We start from the raw sequence: 22,824 nt of genomic DNA on the forward strand, positions 1-22,824 counted from the left end.
CTTTTATATCATAAATGCAGAAAGATCAAAGTCACCTAGCCTCACAGGACGGGGACAGCAAGAGCGAGGAGCTGCCAAGCACCCTCCTCCTCTTTGGTGTATTTGACCTAAGAGATTTGCACAGCAGTTTGGTCTCTCGCCACTGGGAATGGCTGATCAGACATTCTCATTACAGGATTAATTTTGAAAGGAAGAGCTGTTTATTTGGAAAGGAAAATGATCAATTATTAATCAGAATTTATAGAGAAAGTTGAAGAGGATATTATTACTCATGAAATATGTTACAACTGATCCTTAAAAAAAAAAAATCTTCAGCAACTTGTAGAGAGAAAAAGTGGTATGTGTGTGATGTCCACAGATTTGTAAGAAGGTACCAGGGCATTATTACAGAAGAGATTCTTGTATAAACATATCTTTACAGATTAACAGTATAATCCCATGCATGCTTATTCAGAAGCAAGTCCGACTATGTTCAGTGGGGTTCACTCCTCAGTAAGTGGGATGAGACTTGCAGTCTAAGTATTTTGTTGCTTTTTTTAAAGGGTTGTTTCTTTTGTTTTATTTCTCTATGACTGAGACTTTTGGACAGTAGGCTGTGTGGTTTTTGATACTGTATAATGTTGTTACCACCAATATCATCCACTGCATTGGGGGTGATGCCAAATATAACTATAAATCCTGATCTTAAAAAAATATATATCTAAAAGTAAGCCACATATGCATGAAATTTCCTCCTGCTTTTGGTCTGATGTTTTAAGAGACAAGCCAGAGGTTTTTGAAGAATTCCCCTGGGTGGGGGTTGTCCTAAAAATCCTGCATCAATACCAGAGTTTGCAATTTGCCACCTGTAGTGCATAGGCTGCACAATTCTTCATTTCTAAAATAATAAGTGCCTATCTGGGCTAAAGTCCACTGGAAATTCAGGCTTTGGGATCATAGAGTGAGGTTGCAAACCTAAGCACATGTCAGTGGTCTGAATTCCATAGCCTTTATGAAGAGGACAGTTGCTCCCTTTCTCTCTCCTTTTGCCCCCACCCTCACACTACTGTCTGCATGGAGCAAGGCTGTACTGGAGAGACAGGCCTTCCCCAACATAGTGCCCTCCAGATACCTTGGATATTAACTCTCATCAGCCCCAGCCAGCACGGCCACTGATCAAGAATGCTAGGACTTGTAGTTTAAAACATCTGGAGGGCACCAGGTTGGGGAAGGCTAAGGACAGAATCCACCAGGCGCTTATGACCCTCCCGCTTCCTTTCCACCCGGGATATTCCCTTCTGCAAGTGGTGGGTCCCACCAATTCCATTGCACAAGCAGGACCCACTGCTTATACCAGGGAGATTTAGCAGTTCCTAAGAGAAGCCCTGAAATGAGTGGAAATGCTCATTTGTAGAAAGAGGTAGGTCAGCAGAGCTCCCTTATGTGAGCTCCACTACCCTGCCTCCTTCCAGAAATGAGCATTTCCACTCATTTCAGGTTGCCTGGGAAGTGCTAAATCGCTGTTGGCCAAGCAGCGAGGGCTGCTTGCACAATAGAATTGGTAGGACATAATACAGTTGGTGGGGGTATAAGCGCCCCACTGGATTCTGCCCTAAGAGTGGGAAAGGATGGAAGAATTGGTGCTAAAAGGTCAAGATGCCGCCCTGGACTGGCATTATAGCATTGTTTATTTGCAAATGTAAAACCATTCAATTAAAAAAAAAAAAACATTCCTTTTCAAAAGGAAAATTCATATTGAAATGCATCATTGAAACCAGCTGGACTGGCTTCTCCTTAATTGGTCATAGGATCAGATTGTTTATATTTTTTAAAGTGCGCATAATTTTAATATTAGTAATGTTAACCTGACAATTATAAACAAATATAACATGAGCAGGGGACTATTTAATTAAATATGGATATGTTCTCACATTTATTCATGGTTGAGCCAATTCCCAATAATTCTAAGGGTACAAAGTGGCCAGGTTGGAACTGTTCCCAGGCTATTAGAAGATGAAGGTTATACTTCTTTGGAAAGGTAATATAATTTTCTCAGGGTTACCGTAAGGCCAAGCAGTTGACACATGAATTCCATGTCATCAACATTTGGAATTCTTACTTTCTCATTTCTCAAATGGGAGACTCTGCAATTCTGAATAATAGCAATATAAATTTTATGAATGATTGCCAATAATCCTGATTTCTGAAATAGTTAGCCATCTCAAGGCAAGAACACATTCCTCTCCTGTGGTAGCCATAGTCAAATGTCCCTTTGTAATACAAAATGGGGCACACAGTAAAAGCATTCATAAGCCTGCTTCACTATGGGCCCACCATCAACTCACAAAACCTTGACTTATCTCACCCCCTTTCCAGGTTCATTCAAGTCATACCTGATGTATGTAGTTCACATACAGTTACCCACTGAGCCCTTAGCTCAAGAGCAAGCAGAAATGTGGAAGGAGCAGGTCTTCATGGGCCCAGAGCTTGACTTGGCTTTCCTTTGTGGAAAGAAGGAGCCAAAAGAATCCCCCTATGCTATTAAAATGCTCAAGGGGCTAGAGCATCTCCCCTATGAGGGAAGGTTACAACAGCTGGGATTGTTTAGCTGGGAAAAAAGGAGGGTAAGGAGAGACATGATAGAGGTGTACAGAATTATGCATGGTGTGGAGAATGTGGACAGCAAGACATTTTTCTCCCTCTCTCATAATACTTGAACACAGGGTCATCCCATGAAGCTGACTGGTGAGAGATTCAGGACAGATAAGAGGAAGTACTTCTTCACACAGCGCATAGTTGAACTATGGAATTGGCTACCATAAGATGTAGTGATGGCCACCAGTTTGGATGGCTTGAAAAGTGGGTTGGACAAATTCCTGGAGGAGAAGGCTTTCAACGGCTACTGGTCTGGATGGCTATGTGCTACCTCCAGTATCAGAGCCAGCAAGCCTATGTACACCAGTTGCTGGGGAACATGGGTGGGAGGGTGATGTTGCACTCATGTCCTACTTGTGGTTTCCTGGTCAACAGCTGGTTGGCCACTGTGTGAATGCTGGACTAGATAGACCCTTGGTCTGATCCAGCATGGCTCTTATGTTCTTAAAAATGGGGGGTTTCCAGACCCCACTGACACCACTTTCCCAGCACTGAGTATAAACATAAAGGAAGGGAAATTGAGTCTGATGTGATACACAATGCTAGGTAACAGTTTCCAGAGGGGTAGCCATGTTAGTCTGCTGAAGTAAAAACAGACCAAGAGACTTGTGATACCTTCAAGACAAACACATTTATTAAGGTATGCAGCCTCATGTTTAATACCAACCTGCAAAAAGTGCTGGGTAGGGAAGGAAAAGAGAGTTCTGCATACCCCACTTCTCTATCCCTGCTCCCCATTCTCCCATCTGAAGCCATTGTGTGTCAGGCAAAGCAAGTGGTAGGAGTCAAGGACTAGGCATATATGTGTGTGTGTGTGTGTGTATGTGTGTGTGTGTGTATGTGTGTGTGTGTGTGTGTGTGTATATATATATATATATATATATATATATATATATATATATATAAAAATAAAAATCTCCATGCCCTAGATTCTATTTCATAGGTGCTTCTAGACAAAGCTTTTATCCAGGGCTGGCCTAAGACATTTTGCTGCCTGAGGCAAAACATAAAACCATAAAATATGAAAACATAATAAAACATGATATAAAATCCTAAAAAGTTTTATACAGTATAAAACCAAAGTAAAAAACAAACCAAAAGCCAGCAGCAGTGCAAAGCTCTAAAAACACATTGACTGGGTTCACATAACATGTGAACTCAAGGGTTGAGTATGGGTTGTCATTGAACCTTGGGTTGTTGTTGAAACATGGGTTATCGTGTTGATTGAACCCAGCCATGTGGTTTGTTAACCACAAATAACCCATGAAGAGAACCTGTGGTTTGTTGTTGGGTTGTGAACTGCGGGTTGTTCATGGTTAACAAACCATGATTTGCTATTGCAGCTGGGTTCAGACAACATAACCCACATTTCAACAACAACCCCTGGTTCAACGCCAACCAACATTCAGCCTTTGAGTGTGGGTTATCGTCTTGTGTGAACCCAGTCACTAACAGTTTTTAAAACTGAAGGACTAAAAAGCTGGGAGAATAAAAAAAAGTCTTCACTTGGCACTGAAAAGTCATCATACAGGGGCTAAGTGAGCCTTTCAGAGAAGAGCATTCCCCAACCTGTAGCCTCCAGGCCAGGGGGCAGGTCTTGGGAAGGGGCCTACGGACAGAGCCCAAGCCTCCTCAGGCCAGATGAAGAACCTTCACAGGCCAGATCAGGCCTGCAGGCCAGAGGTTCCCCATCCTTGCCAGCAGGGGAGGGGGTTCTAAAGTTTTTTCGTTTTTCTGCTGATACCTCCTTCTTGTGTAGGGATGATGCCATTTTGGCTACATAACTAATAGCACTCACAGCCTGAAAAATAGAAAAAATGACAAGGGACTCTTTAAAAAGAACAGGACAAATTTCTGTTGGAAAGAGCTAGCCCAAATGGTTGAATTCTGAAAAACTCCCTTAATTTTCATTTAAAGATTTATTTTTATGTTTAGTTTTTTGCACTGAATGTAATATCAGAATGGATAAAGAAAATGTGGTTGTTGTTCAGCCAATAGACACGCACAGATTGATTGATCCAATATATAAAGTTCCAGTTAACAGATAAACAGTTTCCCTGTGATGAACTGACAGATTAATCGAAAAACCCGCATCCTATCAATAAAACATGACTTTCTCCTTGACAGTTAGGATTTAAATTGTTCCAAAATAAAATGAATTGTAGCTGTATCTGCTCAAAAGAAATGTCTCCCTTTCATACATTTGATAAAATAAAATCCATCTATTCACTTCTATTGTAAACAAGTATTTATTTTGCCAAGCTTGATTTAAAGGAGAACCTGTATTTCTCTGATTTGGGGCTATATTCTTTCAACAATAAGGAGGTTACCAGGCACCTCATAATCCCTTTTCGGAATTGCATTTATAAGGAGTAACAGAGTAAAAGGCATTGTTAGTATGATGCGCATTATTCTAATAACTTTGATGCAATAAGATCTCATTCCACCAACTCTGTATAAAAGTGGGACCAGTGAAGCTGGTGACTCTGATATTGGTGGGGCTGTAAATCCATTTGGGTTTCCGCCAGAACCAGCTAGAACTCTAAAGAAGCTATCCAAGGTGCTTAACCCATTTTGAGCATAGGGTTCAACACTTTGGATAGCTTCTTCAGGGTTTTGGCTGGTTATGACTGAAACCCAAAATTGATTCTCCGCCCCACTGAAATCGGAGCCACCAGCCTCCACTGAGTAGGACCAAACTAGACAGGACAATGTTAACTGCTCCATCCGTTAACATATCCGTCTGTTGTTATGTACATGTAACAGCTGAGAGGAAGGTAGAGTATAGGCTAGACTAAGTGGGGGGGAGGGGGAGCTAGCTCTTTCTCTCCCTGCCATGATCCTGTCAGAAATTGCCTCTCCAAAACTGCTATTTTGCATGCCAAAGGAAGCTTCCCTTGCAATGCAAGTAGCACTTCTCTGAGAGGCACTTTTTGTCAGGAGCCTGGCGGGGAGAGAAGAGGGTAAACTTCCTCTCCCCTCACAGTCCTGAAGCTGCCTGGGCTTCCCTTCCATTGCTTGTTGTTCAGTTGTTCAGTCGTGTCCGACTCTTCGTGACCCCATGGCCCATAGCACGCCAGGCCTTCCTGTCCTGCGCTCTCTCCCGGAGCGTGCTCAAGTCCATATTCATTGCATAGGTGATGCTATCTAGCCATCTCATCCTCTGCCGTCCCCTTCTCCTTTTGCCTTCAGTCTTTCCCAGCATCAGGGTCTTTTCCAGGGAGTTTTCTCTTCGCATTAGGTGGCCAAAATATTTGAGCTTCAGCTTCAGTATCTGTCCTTCCCATGAGCAGTCAGGGTTGATTTCCTTTAGGATGGACTGATTTGACCTCCTTGCAGTCCAGGGGACTCGTAAAAAAAGAAACATGCCCTGTTCATTCCCTTCCAGGCCCTCCTCATTGCAGTAGCTCGTAAGTTGCTGTGGGATTTAGGAGTGTATTTTGCAATGCTATGCGGGAGAAATCTCACAGATATCTTGTGCAAATTCCTGTGAAGCTCGTGCTAACACTACTGGAATAACTTAAACTGCAGTCCTATACACGCTTAACTGAGGGTAAGTCCCAAGCGCAAAGGGGCTTACGTCTGAGTAGACGTGTCTAGGATTACATTGTTAGCACATGTATGTTTGGTGGTTATATTAATAATTTATCAGTGGGCTTTATACTTCACTGCTTCAGACCACCAAGCGAGATCTGCATACAAAGTAGACTTCCACACACAGACAGTGCTCATATACATTTGAAACTCCCTTACTGGAAGACACACTTTACCATTTGTCCTGCTACCATGGAGGGCGGTGACTCCGATGTTGGTGGGGCAGTGAATCCGCTCTGGGTTTCTGTCAGAACCAGTCAGAATTCTAAAGGAGCTATCCAAGGTGCGAGTTCTGACTGAAACCCAGAGTGAATTCGTCACCCAACAGAGCCAGCATCTGCAAGGGCCTGCTAGCCCTTAGGGATGGGCAACTTGTGGCCCTCCAGATGTTTTGGCCTATAGCTCTCATCAGCTCTAGCCAGCATAGCCAATGGTGAAGGATAATGGGAGTTGTAGGCCAAAACATCTAGTGAGCCACCAGTTCCCCACCCCTGATATACGCTTTAAACTGCAGAAAGCGATCTTTAACAAATGTTCAAAGGCTTGTCAAGTTCTCCTTCAGTAGCACTGTCCATCTTATAGCCTATTGAGGCCTGTACCATGTGTTATTTCTGCACATTTGAATTGTCTCCGAAAGCATAGAAATTCAGAGTTTTATTATCCCTTTCTTGCAGAAGATGAAGGCTCTGATAACGCCCATCAAAGGTGCGCTCCCATTTCTCCTCTTCTTCCATTTCCTGCCCAGCAGTGTCTGTCAGAAGGAGTTTCTGAATCAGATTCAGGAGTGGAACTACAGAGAGGGAGGTAAGAGGTGCCAGTAAGGCAAGGCAAGGCAGAGGCAGGGTTTGCAGAGTCATATGTAAGCCCCTTGGGGGCAGGGACCTGTCTACTTTTGATTTTTAATGCTGTCTGTAAGGCACCCATGTACACTGATGGCACTGTATTAACACAAATGAATTCTACAACACACAAGGCTAAATTACAAAGAAATTCAATGTTATTCATCTGTTAAGTACATATATAGATAGATTCAGATATAATAACTGTGACTTGAACTATCTGATTACTGTGAATGGGCAATATTAAGTGCCTGAAATGTCACTTGACAGGAGTCAAGGATTTGACTGATTTAAAAACACACACATTAGGTATAAGGTATAAATCTTTATTGTTTAAAGCCAAAGGCTATCACAATTTAAGTTAAAATAACAATTAAAATATATGAATAAGAGACCGGAGAAGAAGAAGAAGAAGAAGAAGAAGAAGAAGAAGAAGAAGAAGAAGAAGAAGAAGACAGATAAAATACATTACAGTAAAAATACAAAGGAGGAGAATTAAAATATTTATAATAAAACAAGAAAGTTTCCCCCAGGGACAATACCATAGGTACAAGTCTTCCGCTAAGATTGGCTGGCAAGAGCAGTTAAATGCCTTGCCCTCAGCTTCCTGGCAGCACAAGCGAATTTATATAGATCCATTCCAGTCGGGCTTCAGGCCTGGGCATGGGACAGAAACAGCCTTGGTAGCCTTGGGGGATGATATGAGGATGGCTCTGGATAGGGGCGAATGCTCCTTCCTTGTTCTCCTCGACCTCTCAGCAGCTTTTGATACCATTGACCACAGTATCCCCCTGGACCGCCTGGAGGGGTTTGGCATTGGAGACACCGTATTGCGGTGGTTCCGGTCCTTCCTCTCCGGCAGGTACCAGAGGGTAGCACTGGGAGAGGAGGTTTCGGACCCGTGGCCACTCACTTGTGGGGTGCCACAAAGTTCCATCCTCTCCCCGATGCTATTTAACATCTATGTGAAGCCGCTGGGGGCTATCATCAGGAGGTTTGGGGTGCGGTGTCATCAATATGTGGATGACACACAGCTCTACCTCTCGTTCAAATCTTCACCAAGGTCGGCCGTAGAATCCCTGTCCAAATGTCTGGAGACGGTGAGTGGCTAGATGGGGAGGAATAAGCTGAAGCTGAACCCTGACAAGACCGAGGTACTTTTGGTGGGAGACAAGAGGAGGTTGGGGGATGTTGACCTGGTGTTGAATGGGGTATGGTTACCCTTGAAAGACCAGGTCTGCAGCCTGGGGGTCATTTTAGACTCCCAGCTGTCCATGAAGGCTCAGGTGTCAGCTGTGAGCCGGACAGCGCTGTACCAACTCCATCTGATACGGCAGCTGCGCCCCTTCCTTCCCGACCATCTGCTCCCATTGGTAGTACATGCCCTGGTCTCTTCTCATTTAGAATACTGTAATGCATTCTACATGGGGTTACCCTTGAAGACAGCTCGGAAGCTGCAGCTGGTACAGAATGCGGTGGCTTGCCTGATTACAGGCAGCCGCTGGTGAGATCACATCACTCCAGTGCTGAAGGAGTTGCGCGGGTTACCAGTTGTTCTCCAGGCCAAATTCAAGGTGTTGGTTTTGACTTTTAAAACCCTATATGGTTCCAGCCCAGCCTATCTTAAGGAGCACCTCCAGCAACACCAGACAGGCCGTTTAACAAGATCAGCCTCGGACGGCCTTCTCTCTGTCCCATCAGCCAGGACAGCTAGGCTGGTGAGGACGAGGGAGAGGGCCTTCTCTGTGGTGGCCTCCACTCTGTGGAACTCCCTCCCAAGGGAACTCTGCCATGCCCCCTCTTTAATGAGCTTCTGCCATGCATTAAAAACGTGGTTGTTCAGGCAGGCATTTGGGGTGGGTTAGGGTATTTTTATGATGTTTTTAATGTAGAATTTTATTGTTTTAACTGTTTTGTTGTTGTACATCGCCCAGAGTGGCTGGGTGACCAGCCAGATGGGCGATTAATAAATCAAATAAATAAATAAATAAATAAATAAATAATTTGGCAACCTGTAGAGTAATATATGTAGAGTGGGGCCGCGGTGGCTTAGTGGTTAAGATGCTGAACTGCAGAGTGAGCTCCTGTCTTCAGTCCCAGCTTCTGCCAACCTAGCAGTTCGAAAGCAAGAAATTGCAAGTAGATAAATAGGTACCGCCTCGGCGGGAAAGGTAACAGCATTCCGTGCACCTTGGTGCACGGTCATGCCGGCCACATGACCACAGAAGCGTCTTCGGACAGCGCTGGCTCTTCGGCTTAGAAACGGGGATGAGCACCGCACCCTAGAGTCGGACATGACTGGTTGGGGACAGCTTTTTTTTTTTTAGAGTAATATAACCATCATTACCTGCCAGCAAAGAGCAAACCTGTTCCATAGGGGATCTATTTTCCAAAGAATTAAGAGTATACTGGAGGAATTTGGCTCTTGGAGACTCATAGAGGGGGCAACGGAGGAGATAGTGATCAATATCCTCAACCTCACCGGACTTGCTTATACAGAGTGGTAGATGGAATACAACTTTTTAAAATCTTCCATCCAGGAAAGTGGAGGGCATGCTCTGTACTCTCAGGGCTGTAAATGATTTTCTTAGGGGAGCAACCGTGAGCAGAGTGAAGCAACACTCCAAGCCATACTTTGCTTTATACAGGGGATACCAGGTCGAGTATGACATATTGGAGATGGAATATAGATCTCGACATTGCCATATAGGGAAATTCTTTCCTTGTGGAGCTGTTTTACTCTGTCAGTGTTAAAGGAGGGTAAGACATCTGCATGACTCCTGTAGTTATATAAAATGTGTCTTACAGATTTTACCCAAGAATTTTGTGTTGGTGTTTGCAGTTGTTCTAAAAGACACTTTTTAGGCAAGCGTAGGGATGTCAGAGAATTCTGCCATGGATCTTGGTGAGGCCGAATGCCAGTGCATTCGGCCCCCTGAAATCCGTGGCGGAGCGAAGCCCCCCCGCCCCCCCGCCCCATGAAAGGCATGCGAAACGGGACACCTACCTGCTGCTGTTCGCGCTGCTTTGTGAATGGTGGCTGCGGCTGCGGCCACCATTCGCTTCTTCATTACAGCCGTGATAGGCTACGTAAATACTTACGTAGCCTATCATGGCTGACGCAGGGACGCCATTTGCGTCCCTGCGGAAGCCGTGATAGGCTGCGTAAGTATTTACGTAGCCTATCATGGCAAAATACAGGGATGCAAATGGCAGTGGCTGCGGCAGCCGCCATTTGCGTCCTTGTGCAGGCTGCCCAGTGGCTGGATGTCCGGCTGTGGGTGGCCCCGGCTGGCGGCTCCGTGGAATTGCTGCAGAGTGGAGCCGGCCGGAGAGAATTTTGGGGGGAGGGACGGCGCGCCTCCCCCCTACTGCGAATGTCACCCTTCGAAAAGGTAAGTGACTTTCATACATCCCTAGGCAAGTGGGAGTCATGCCTGCACATCACCTTCAGCCAGCACAGAGCAAGTGCAGCATGCCCCTGTGCTTCAATAGAGAGTATCCCTGTCTCTGCCCTCAATATGGGGGCTGGTGTAGCTTCTGGGACAACTAGAATGGAAAAAACACATTAATGCCTGTGGATGTTTCCTGAATGGGCAACTCACCTTCAGGTCGTGGTGGGTGGGTGTGTCAGAGGAGAATGCTCTGCAGATGCGTGTGAAAGGGAAACAGCAGTTTGGGAGTCAGAACAGGCAGCAAGACAAAGGCAGATAGACTGAGAATCTCAAGATCAGCCTTCCCCAACCCTCCAGATAGGTTGGACTATGGCTCCCATCATCCACAGCCAGTGGTGGGAGGTGAGCAGGGGGGATGGTGGGAGTTGGTCTAGCATATCTGGGAAACACCAGGCTGGGGAAAGCTGAATTTGAAATTAACAAGAGCCCTGTTGGATGAGACCAAAGGTCCATCTAGCCCAGCAGTGTCCAACCACAGAACCACAAACAGGGCACAAAGGCATCAGCCACTACCACCAGCAGCCATTGATCCACAACAAATGGCATTCAGAGGCAGTTTGCCCCAGAATCTGGAGGTTCATCCATCATGAGCAAGAGCCATCATGCTCTTGGCCATCATGGCCATCATGAGCAAGAGCCACCAAAATATCCATCCTCCCTGGATTTGTCCAATGCCCTTGTAAAGGCATCTAAGGATGCAATCCTATGTATGTTTAGACAGAAAAAAGGCCTACAACTCCCAGCACTCCTCAGCCAGCCATGCTGCCTGAGGAATGCTGGGAACTGTAGAACTTTTTTCTGTCTAAACATGCATAGGATTGCAACCTAAGGGTAGTATCCAGTGTTAGTCCTACATAGAGTAGACCCATTGAAAAGAATGAGACTTAAGTTAGTCACAATTAACTTCAGTCCCATTCATTTCAATGGGTCTACTCTATGTAGGACTAACAACGGATACTATCCTAAGCTAGTGCCCATCACTACATCTTGTGGCAGGTCATTCTCTCCATTAATTTTGCATTTTGTGAACAAGGATTTTCTTTTGTCTGACCTGAATCTATTGCCAAACCGATTTCATGGGATGACTCCCAACACTGGAACCTTTCTCATAAGGAGAAAAACATCTCTATATCCACATTCTCCACACCATGATCATTTCGTAAAGCTCTATTGTTTCACACATACACACCTAGTGCATCCCCAGATATTTTAGTCTTTTCTCACAGGGAAGGTGACCAACTCCTTGATTATTTACTTCCACAGCTGGTGTATTAATTGCAATTGTTAGTGGGATGTGGTTGCACCAGTTTCTTCCTTGAACTTCCACCTTATGCCCGCTTACCTGGGAGTAACCCACACTGAACTAAATGGGACTTAATCCCAAGTAAATCTGCATTGCCTTGCGCTGTCGAGGCTAAAGCACTTCCTCCCCCACCCCATGCCATCCTGGGCCCATTCAAGCATAGAAGGCTCATGTAGCCCTTTTGAAAAAGCGGCAAGCAGTACTCTGCCTTTCATTTCCCCACCACCACCATTTTCTGTTCTTTGAAGGCGAACTCCCCATCCCCAGAACTGAAGCACAGACATCTCCAGTGCCTTAAAAAAAAGAAAAGAAGAAAGCATTGAACCCAAGAACAGCTGTCTCTGCAGCAAGCATATCTCTCACTGCAGCAGCTCTTCTCTGCCTCTGTACTGTGGCAAGGAGATAGTGATGCAACTACAGCTGGAACATGTCCTGTAGCACTAAAGATAAAATCCGTCGGTTTGGGTTTTTAAAGGAATGGTCTGTGAAAAAGCTTAAGAAACCTAAGCATATTTCTTCTGATATCCTGGTCATCCCACCCAGTATTCTCCTCACTCCACCACACCTACCTATGTATGTATTATAAATATTTATATCCCACTTTTCCATGAATCATGCCCAAGGCAGCTAACAACATCAGTAAGGATGGAAATATCAATAAACAATTAAAACTGGGGGGGGGGGTCAAATTAAAGCCTCCATTAAATAATGAACCATTAGAATTAAAATGTAGCAGAAGAACAGAAACATTAATAAGACAATATAAATAGAAGTGAGAGCAACCTTTCAGAATAGATAAAAATGAATTATCTTAGCCAAAAAGACCTAACTAAATATAGGGAGGTTTGCAAACAGCTGCAAAAAGTCATCCATGATGGAGGGAACAAGGTAAGCTTCTCTAGGTGGAGTATTCCACATTTGGGATGGGTTAGGCCATGGAAAAGGGCCTCTCTCTCTAGTTCTTGCCAAGTGCAGCTCAGAAATTGGTGGGATATGCAGGAAAACCCCTCGATTTCCATAAGGGCTAGAATAGAACCTTGGTCCTTTTTTAAAAAAAAGAGAGAGAGAGAGAGAGAGAACTAATCTTCTCAGAAAACTGAATGTACCCAATTTTTTGCACCCAACAGTAATCCCACATACATTTGAATTACATGCAAGCATGGCTGTAAGTAATAGGACGGTTTAATCCATGAGGATAGAAGTGTATTGGTACCAAATAGGAAAACTAGTCACTTTTTGTCCCTAAATCACTTCTTTTCCTTCATTGTCATGTGAATTCTGGCACTGTAGCAGATAAGGTCAACATTCAAGGCATAAAGAGTATCACACGCATGCTGGAGAAGTGGGGGAACAGCATCTTTTGGCAAGTGAGACATTCTTTTTTGAGTCACCCTAACATCTTACTGCCAGAACTTTCCAGGTAAGAATATAAGGATAACTGGTTGATTTTCCTCCCTGTTTTCTGTAGAATATGTAATTCCTCAGTGTTGAAATTTTTCATACCTCAAAGGGGAACATTGGATTAATTGCTAGTTTTCTTGGGAGGACTGAATTGGTGGCTGGATTTCTAGCATTAAGGGCATTTCTACATGAGGCTTTCATCCCAAACCTTTACCAGGGTTTCTGCTTCCGGATTCTTTGATGGACTAAGATCGGCTGCTTTACATGTGCTTTTTTCCAGGGGTTTTCTTTCTCTGCCTTTCCATATGTTTCATTATACAGCCAATAGATGAGTCTGTGGTATAGCAGAATTGTGCAATTACACGGAGACTTTAAAGGCACTATTCAGGATACACCAGGCTTTTCCCATTAAGAAAACAAAGTGCGGGAGAGGATGACAATGTCGTATAAAGGACGTGCAAACTACCTTGAATGAGCAATCAGGAGCGCACTATGAAAGCCTCCTGTAGAAAGACTCTAAAAGTCTGCAAACCTAAGTTTAATGTGGGAGAGTTGCTAGAATGGGAAGAGGTGCCCTAGCTTCTCTCACCTCATGGGGTGAATACATATGAGCATGTGGTTAAGGTGGGGAAGCCTTGCCGCTTGACAAGTTGCCGCCGCCCTGCCCCACGGCCTTGAACACACATTAGAAATTGTGGCAGGAAAACTCTCATCACTCTTTAATCAGTACAGGTGACCAAGTAAATCCATGGTGGAAAGCCACACCATTTGGTGAGTTGGTCAGCTGTACTGAGCCATAATAGAACGTGTGTGTCTACTCAGATAGAAGTCCATAGTGTTCAATGGGACATCTTCCCAGATAACTGGGTATAAGATTGCAGCTTAAGAGCCCATTCTTAGTAAGTTTCCTACCATGAGGATTAAACAGTCTTTGTTCACGTAGTGTTGTAAACTAATGCTCATTTGTTCAGAGAGTTAAACCATGATTAATTTGGGTTCAATCTGGTTCAGGTTCATTAGTATTCTTTCTTTTTAACTTCCTAATTTGGTTTGGTTAAAGCACAGAAAGTTCAGCAATCAGTTCAGCAACTTTGCACCAGTTTTGAACTGTTCAGATACATTTCATACACACTGATGTCCTAAGGACTTTCAATTGCAGCATAACTCTTGCAAAATGAATAAAAAGATGAATATTTAATTTGAGGGAGGAAATGATATTTTAAATACTTGCATGAACTAAAATTGCATCAACAAAAAGAGCCATGCTGGATCCAACGAAAGGCCTATCTTTTCTAACATTCTGTGCAGCTGATACATAATCCCAGCACCACCAATTGCACTTTTAAAGCCATCTAAAGTAGGGCTGTGCACGGGCCCATTGCTCTGCTTCAGATGCTGCTTTGGATCTTCTGAAGAGGCCTTGCTCTGCTTCGGACCAATTCGCACCCCCTCTGCTTCAATTCGGATCCGGATCCGAAGCAAGATTCGGACATCTGAATCACTCGTTTCGGGCATTTCCCCATTGGCATGCATGGGAAAACTTAAATGGACATAACTTTTTTAGTTTTTAAGATACGTGCATGAAATTTGGGGAACTGTCAGCTCCCCTGGAAGGGACTCCATCTCCCAAATTTCAGATTGTTTGGTCCAGTGGCTTTTGTGCTAAGTGGAGTTAAAGTTTGATTTCCTGCCCCCACAAAAACTCTCAAAGCAAAGAGCTATAACTTTCACTGTTTGCCCAGAAGTGCTCGAAATCTGGGCCCCTCTCAGCCCCCTGGAGGGAATCCCACCTACCAAAGTTCAGGCAGTTTGGCCCACTAGGTTTTGTGCAAGGTGCAGGTAAAATGTGCTGTTCTCAGAAACTCAAACCAAAGTTCATAAAAGGATAATCAAGCTAGGTGTTGAAGTGGTGAGGAGGTCACTATCCCTAAACTCTGCTGTAGGTTTCTTTGAAGTGCAAATAACCCCTTTCCCCTAGTAAATACTACTTATTCACAGTCAATAACCTCAGAGTCTCTTTGGCTGAAATGTCTGGGAAAACACTGGCTGGTAGGCAGGAAGCAAACCTGCCAGGTGGGCACATTGACTTGAACAAAGAGCAATAGCAGTTGTCTTCTGGACTGGCATAGGCAGGAAGCAACACAGCAACCTTGCCAGGAGGGCACAGCAGCACCTTGCCCACCTCTGCCCCTGCCAAGACCCCAAAGATGTCTCATATTGGTCTGGCTTATTTTGCCTCACAGTGGAGTATTATTGGAATAATAAGTTAATATAAATAATATGTGTGTACTGCTTTGTCCACTATATTGCAATGTGGACATATTGCTTTGCTTGACCACCACATCAGCACACACAGAGAGAGAGACAGACACACAAGAGGAAAAGAAAAGCAAACACAGAACTACCTACAAGCAAATAAAATTTATTATATTATTTAATTTTTTTTAAAGAAAAACATATAAAGTTCAAGAAATTCAGGAGGGCAGCAGGGGAGGGGGAGGGGCAGGGGGATAAGAGCCAAGAGCAAGCAAAGAATAGTGGGGGGAAACCCTTTCTTTAATGTATGTTTTTTGAGCATCAAGCCAGAAAAGAAACAGACAATTCACTTCAGAACCACGTTGCGGGAGCAGGGGAGCCAGACAATACAGCAAGGCATGGGTAGGCTGCTATAGTAATATTTCTTTTTTTAGAATTTAGAAAGAAAGAAAAAACTAAATGTTTGAATAATAATTACAAAGGGCGGAGGGGAGCAAAGGAACAAGCCAAGAAGTAAGTGTGTTTTTAAAAATCTAGAAAAGGCCGAGTTGAATGGAGAAGGACTAGGAGGAAGAAATAAGAAGCTGCAGTGAGTGCCAAACTTAAAAAACAAACATAGCCCTCTCCTGAGTCCCAAATGACCACCTTGCGCAATGAACAATGGAACGGTGGGAGGGCAGGGACGGCAAAGGAATGAGCCAAGAACAAGTGAACTAGTAATTTTTAAAAAAAAATAATCTAGAAAAGACAGATTTGAATGGAGGAGGAAGGAATATAAGAAGAAGCTGCAATGAGTGCATGCACACACCCCATATCTAACCAAACAAACACAGCCACCTTGCGCAATGAAGAAACGCAGTCTTTCACCAAACTATATACCCCCCCTCCTCCACCATCTCTGATTGGAGACTGCTGACTTAGATTCAGCCCTAGAGTTCCCATTCACCAAAGCACACTCCCTCCTCTTCCTCCTCCTCCTCTCACCTCCCCCCCACCCTCCTCCTCTTCCTGTGCCTCCCTTTCAGAAGTTGATAGATTTTGGAGACAGCCTGTCTGGGCTGCTCAGAAGGCATAAGAAGAGCTTCAAATCTCTGAGGCAGATGAGATGCCTCATGGAGGAGCCACATTTGGGGACCCTTGGTGCTGGTCTGATCCGTTTCGTATCATGATGAGGCACAGCCGAATCAGCCCACTTCACCTCGTTATTCGGGCTTCGTACCAAAGCGGTGCACAGTCTTATTCTAAAGTGGTGGCCACCTGTGACTCACATTTTGTGGTAGTAAATTCCATAATATACAGTGTGTGAAGAAGAAATATTTCCTTTTGTCCGTCCTGAATCTCCCACCATTCAGCTTTATTGGAAGATCCCAGGTTCTATTACTGTGAGAGAGGTAGAAAAATGTATCTCCGTCTACCTTCACCACACCATGCTGTCATATCCCATCTGATCTGACTGACATGATTTCTCATTTTAAAACCCCAAACATCATAATTTTCTTTGTAAGGGAAAATTGCTTCAGTCCCTGATCATTTTGATTGCCCTTTTCGGCACCATTTCCACCTCTACAGTCTTCTTTTTGAGGTGCAACAACCTGAACTGTGTGCAGTATTCCAAGTGTTATTGTGCCATAGATTTGTTTGAAGGTATAATGATATTGGCATTTTTATTTTCAATCCCTTTCATACCGATCCCTTACATGGAATTTGCCCCTTTCACAGCTGCCACACACTGAGCTATTCATCACAACCTCAAGATCTCGTTCCAGGTCACTCACTGCCAGCTCAGACCTCTGCTTACACTGAATTGCATTTCAATCATATTTAACCACTAAGAGGATGGAATGAATTTCAGTCCCCAAATATTCTTTCAACATTATTTGCTTAGGAGGAACTAAAATGCAGTTTTATTAGCTTATCTTGGGTAGTTTTTTGGCATTTTCTATCTCTTCTGGCAATAAAGAATAGTAAATATAATGCTAATAATTATATAAATTTGTGGTGTGGTATTTAGAATACTGTTTTCAGTTCTGGTGATCCCATCACACTAAAAGCTGAAAAGAGTGCAGAAATGCAACCAAAATGATCAAGAGGAGCACCTTCTTATCAGGAAAAGTTAAAGACTATATGTCTTTTTAGTTTAGAAAAAAGATGATGTGCAACACAATCCTATGCATGTTTACTCAGACAAAAGCCCTACTATGTTCAACGCGGCTTACTCCAAGGTCACTGTGCATAGCATTGCAGCCCAAGGTGTTGGGCTCTAATAGGGAACAATGCAGAGGTTTATAAAACCATGAATCATTGGAGAAAGCAACCACTGTCTTGTAACAGTGGGACATGGGGATATCCCCAATCATGTGCACTGGCAGTAGGTTCAGGATTGACAAAAGGAAGTGATCGCTCACACAGGAAAATGTGGTCATGGACACTAGCTTAAACTGATTTTTAAAAAAATCATAGATCAGCCTTTCCTAACCGTCCAGATGTTTTTGACTATAACTCCCATGCAGTGGAGGCTGGTGGCTCCAATGTCAGTGGGGCAGTGAATCCACTCCAGGTTCCAGTCAGAACCGGTCAGAACTCTAAAGGAGCTATCCAAGGTGCAGAACTGAAACTCGGAACAGATTCTTCACCCCACTGGCATTGGGGCCACCAGACTCCACTGCTTCCAGCAGCCCCAGGCAGCATGGCCAAAGAACAGGGATGATGGGAATTATAGTCAAGAACATCGGGGGGGGGGGACCCAGATTGGGGAAGGTTGTCTTAGATGAATTCAGGATAGCAATGAATTTAAATGGAGCTTCCGTGATCAAAGGCAATATATCTCTGAGTATGAGATGCTGGGGACAAAAGTGGAGACAGTTATCTCCTTGAAGGCCTGCTTGTGAGCTTCCAGAGACATCTGACTGGCTGGCTGCTGCTGCTAGAACAGAATACTAGGCATGATGGGCTTTGGACTGCTCCACCAAAGCAGTGCCCATGTTTTTATTTCCCCTTTTACAGAAATGAGGCTCATTCAGTCTAGGTAGGGATCAATATGTTTATAGGCCATGCTTTGGCCAAGGTTATTTGGTTCTTGAAATTCTCCTACTCTGAGAGGTCAAGTTTAAAACCTGAAGTCAGTCACAGCTTTCCTCACCTTAGAACTCTGAAATGGGAGTAGGGACCCTCTTGGGGCTGCAGTTTGGAGCAGAGAATGAAGGCGAGTGGATTCAGTGGAGGCTGGTGGCTCCAATTTCAGTGGGGCTGTGAATCCATTCTATGGGTTCAGCACCTTGGATAGCTCCTTTAGAGTTCTGGCTGGTTCTGAATGAAACGCAGAATGAATGTACAGCCCCACCGAAATGGCAGCCACCAGCCTCCACTGAGTCGATTACAGTGCTATAAGTTGTTGCATATGAAAACTCAAGATGAAAGTTACTGTGGGTTGGATCCAGACTAAATTAGGCATGCTTTAGAGCTTTTCTACACGAGGCATTTATGTTGCACTCATTGTTCCCTCCTCGCAGTTGTTAATGGATTCTTTAGGCAATGTCCTGATTCTCCAGTTTTGGTTCTGTTTGTAAACGGCACTTTTGGTAGTTTTTTTAGAGAAGGGAAAATGGGGTATTATTTCAGAAAAGCAAAAGCAAACACTGTTTCCACTTGTGTATTTGTGCTATTCTAGATTTAAATTGACTTGGGCTGCACTCCTATACACATGTATCTTGGAGTAAGCTGCATTGATCCCAGTGAGATTTACTTCCAGGTAAACATGCATAGCCTTGGACTGCATATCTGCATTCTTAATAGGGATCAAGTCCATCTTGACTCAGTGAAATTTACTTCTTGGTAAGCATGGCTGTGTTTCCTATATGCAGGTCTATATTGGCTTGCATTCAAGTATTTCAGTTTAACCAATGAGCGAATCAGAGCTGTAAAGAGCTGGCAAGGGGTGGGGGATCACATTCCCCTGGAGAGCAAGAAATTCTCATTCGTAATCTAGACTCATCTTCTCTACAGAAGCAGCTACCCCAAATGCTGGAAAAAGTAGAAGCAGAGCTGGATGGGGAGGGGGATGAGGGGTAAGGGCAACATGGACTTAATATCCATCTAATATCCATCTAATTTACAATAAGCAACTTTTAAAAATAAACAGTTTAAAGTGCAACCATATACATGTCCATTCAGAAGTAAGCCCTGGTGAATTCAATGGGACTTGCTCCCAGGTAATTAGTTATAGGATTTTAGTGAAATTAGTTTTAGTAAAATTAGTCCTTTCTGTATTTGCAGAACAAAGAGGGGGTCTTAAGTGGTGAGACATCAAAGTGGTTCATGTTTATTAGCTTATATTTGGAAACATTTATAGTGCTGCTGGCTGTGAACATGAATGACTCCCATGTGAAAAATATGCTCGTAAAAAGTGAGTGCAAAACTAAGTTTAAGTGGTAGTTAAATGTGCAGGAGTCTCGAATGGGCTGTTTACATTGGAGGAGATGTCATGGGAATTATATAATAAATGCCTACACTAACATGTTATCCAAGACTACAAAGCATAACATTTTTTATGTTAGATTACAAATTTTGCTGTTTGGACATATATGCACTTAGATTTGAATATACCTATACCTGGAAATAAATTCCATTGAAATTGATGAGACTTACATCTGAGTAGACATGTATAGGATTGCACTGAAAGAGCGCTGTGTGCCAGAAATGCCCTGCCTGGATCAAATCTCTCCTCAGACAGGTAAGTTTAGGTAACCTACTATTCCCAACCCATATGAGGATGATAATGCTACTTTACAGGGTTGTTGTAAGGCAGGGGCGGGCAACTTGTGGCCCTCCAGATCTTTTGGCCTACAAGTCCTATGATCCCTCACCATTGGTTATGATGGCTAATGCTGATGGGAGTTTTAGGCCAAACACATCTGGAGAGACACAAGTTGCCCACCCCTGTAAAGGGTTACTGAGATAACCTAAATGAACTGCTTTGATACTCAAACAATGCTATAGAAATTTTTACTATGTTTAGATTATTTAATTATATCATGATGATGACAATGATGATGACGGGTTGGATCCAGATTTAGACTCATGAATGTGGGCTGGCAGAGGCAGGCTTTCCTGCCCTCTCCTCCCCATGGCAGCCCCCCCCCCCCAGCCTGCAAAAAAAAAAAAAAGTTACACAGAGGGTCACAGGACCCTGCCGAATAGGGTAGGCTGCAGGTGGGGTGGGGGATCTGCCTAATTTTTGAAGTTTAGAATCCAGACCATTAATAAATCTGGATCCAACCCATTAATAACTTCTAACCCTAATCATTTGCACTGGCATGTCTGCCTGCGATACCATAGTGATGTTTCTGCAGGGTCAAAATGTTTCACTTGAAGATGTGTTGACACAACTGTTGGCATGTCTCATCCTAAGCATGTGTGCACCGACACAGCAAGTCTGAGCCCGATCCTTATATTCATTTTTGAGTCACAGATTTTGCAACAAAGAAGAGTTGATTGATTTTACCCAACATTTTGCATGAAGAATATTTCTTCTCAGTGCTCCCCCATGTGGTCAGAGTTGAGTTTTGCCACATCCTGTTGTTGTTCAGTCGTTCAGTCGTGTCCGACTCTTCGTGACCCCATGGACCATGGCACGCCAGGCCTTCCTGTCCTGCAAACCACCTATCTTAAAAAAAAAAAAAGACATTTTTTTAGGAATGGTTTTTATTCCATTTGCTATATAGGGTTATTCAAACTCTTAAATGAGTAATGAGTAAATAAGTAATTAAATGGATGAATGAAAGTGAACATTTTTGTTGTCTAAACTGTGGTAAATCTCACACTTCATCATGTGAGTGTACAACCAGAAAAAAAAATTGTCATGTGAAAACTGTGGGGCTAAAGTCATGTCCTAGTAGGCTTGCCACCTTAATAAATGAATAAGCTATTGGAAAAAAGAAAGAAAAAGGGTGTCTCCTCAAATGTTACTGAGGCTTCTTTCTTTCTTTTCTTTTCTTAATTTCTGTCCTGTCTTTTACCTAAACTCCTTTCAAGATGGCTTGCAAATAGTTAAACAATAAAACATCTCACCATCAATTAAATACAATAAAATCATAACAACAAAACATATATTAACAGCTCAGCTTTAAAGTCCTCTTAAAAATCATGCCAGCACATCCACATTAAAACAATTCATAAAAGCCCCTCCTAAATAAAAGCATTTTCGAAGTGCAGCAGATTGCAAGAGAGGAAAGGCCACTTCCCCAACTCTGTGTTTCTTATTTTAAAAAATGCAGACAAGCATAAGTGTTGTAAATTGTAAATATTTGAAAAATTTGTATCATATTTTAAAGTAAATGTTGTAGTTTAGGGCACTTACAGGGCAATCCTATGCATGTCTACTCAATAAGGCTTACTCCCAAGAAAGTGTGTGTAGGAATGCAGCCTTAATGTGAGATATACCCTTCATTTCAGTGAGTTCTATAGCTTTTCCTCAGTAGTAAAAATGCCTTAAGCCTTAAGGCACAGATCAAAGGAATTGAGTGGTGGTTGATGGGCCACTGGGGAGGAATCGTTGTTTACCCAGCATCTTGCAAAGGGTTTCGATCATCCTCCTGCCAGCAACCTTTAACTGATTATTTATCATACTAAAAGCTGTGGCATTCAGTCTCCTGGATTGTACTACTGACTGAGACAGGCTGTGTCAGCAAACTGCCATAGTTTACTTCAGAAAGTAGTCCCTGACCTCCATACCTTCCCTGATATTCACCACCTTTGTTTACCTGCAGCCTCCAGCCTGTCTCTGAGGCAATTGATAATCTCCTGAAGCAAGTCCATTCCATAAAGAAGAGGCTGGTCGAGCTGAATGAGCGACTCAACATCATAAGCAGGAACCTCTTTCCCATCCGGTACAAGGCCCTGAGGAGTCAGCGGCTTAGCAGCAACCAGCGGAGGAGGCTCGCCCTGAAGCGAAGGAGGATGTATGCAGCATGGAGGCGAGCTCAGAGGAATTAGCTCTTGTCCCAAGAGAGAGAAATCCTGCTTTCCCTCCTGTATTCCTGAGCTCCTTGTGAAACAGCACAATAATAAAAAAAATGAGAAAGAAAATGTGTTTCTTTCTATTTTTACTGGGGGTTTCTCTTCCCCATGCATAGTGTACAACACCATGTCTTCTAATGATTCTGCATATTTGGAATTCTGCATGGGAACTTGTATTTGCCAAAAACTGAAAATATTTCAGGACATCTATCTATCATGCAAGCTAATGCATCTCTTCAGAAAGGATGGATTACAGTTGTTGGTTCTGACACCACTTGTGCACACGCACACGCACACGCACACACACACACACAAATACACAAAGATG

General features: G+C 43.5%; 1 protein-coding gene across 1 annotated transcript in view; it reads left to right on the forward strand.

Annotated features, from left to right (window-relative positions):
- Positions 1–22,546, forward strand: part of LOC146339729 (uncharacterized) — a 32,286-nt gene extending 9,740 nt beyond the window's left edge. The window contains exons 2-4 of the mRNA XM_084810070.1: positions 6,903–7,032; positions 13,116–13,245; positions 22,247–22,546. Of these exons, the coding sequence (XP_084666196.1) occupies positions 6,903–7,032; positions 13,116–13,245; positions 22,247–22,472 (486 nt within the window). The 3' untranslated portion in view covers positions 22,473–22,546. The remainder of the gene's footprint in view (positions 1–6,902; positions 7,033–13,115; positions 13,246–22,246) is intronic.
- The last annotated feature ends 278 nt before the right edge of the window (positions 22,547–22,824 follow it).

This window comes from Heloderma suspectum, chromosome 7, assembly GCF_057233095.1.
Source record: "Heloderma suspectum isolate Gila_16-S chromosome 7, 16-S_ref, whole genome shotgun sequence".
NCBI classification, from domain to species: domain Eukaryota; kingdom Metazoa; phylum Chordata; class Lepidosauria; order Squamata; family Helodermatidae; genus Heloderma; species Heloderma suspectum.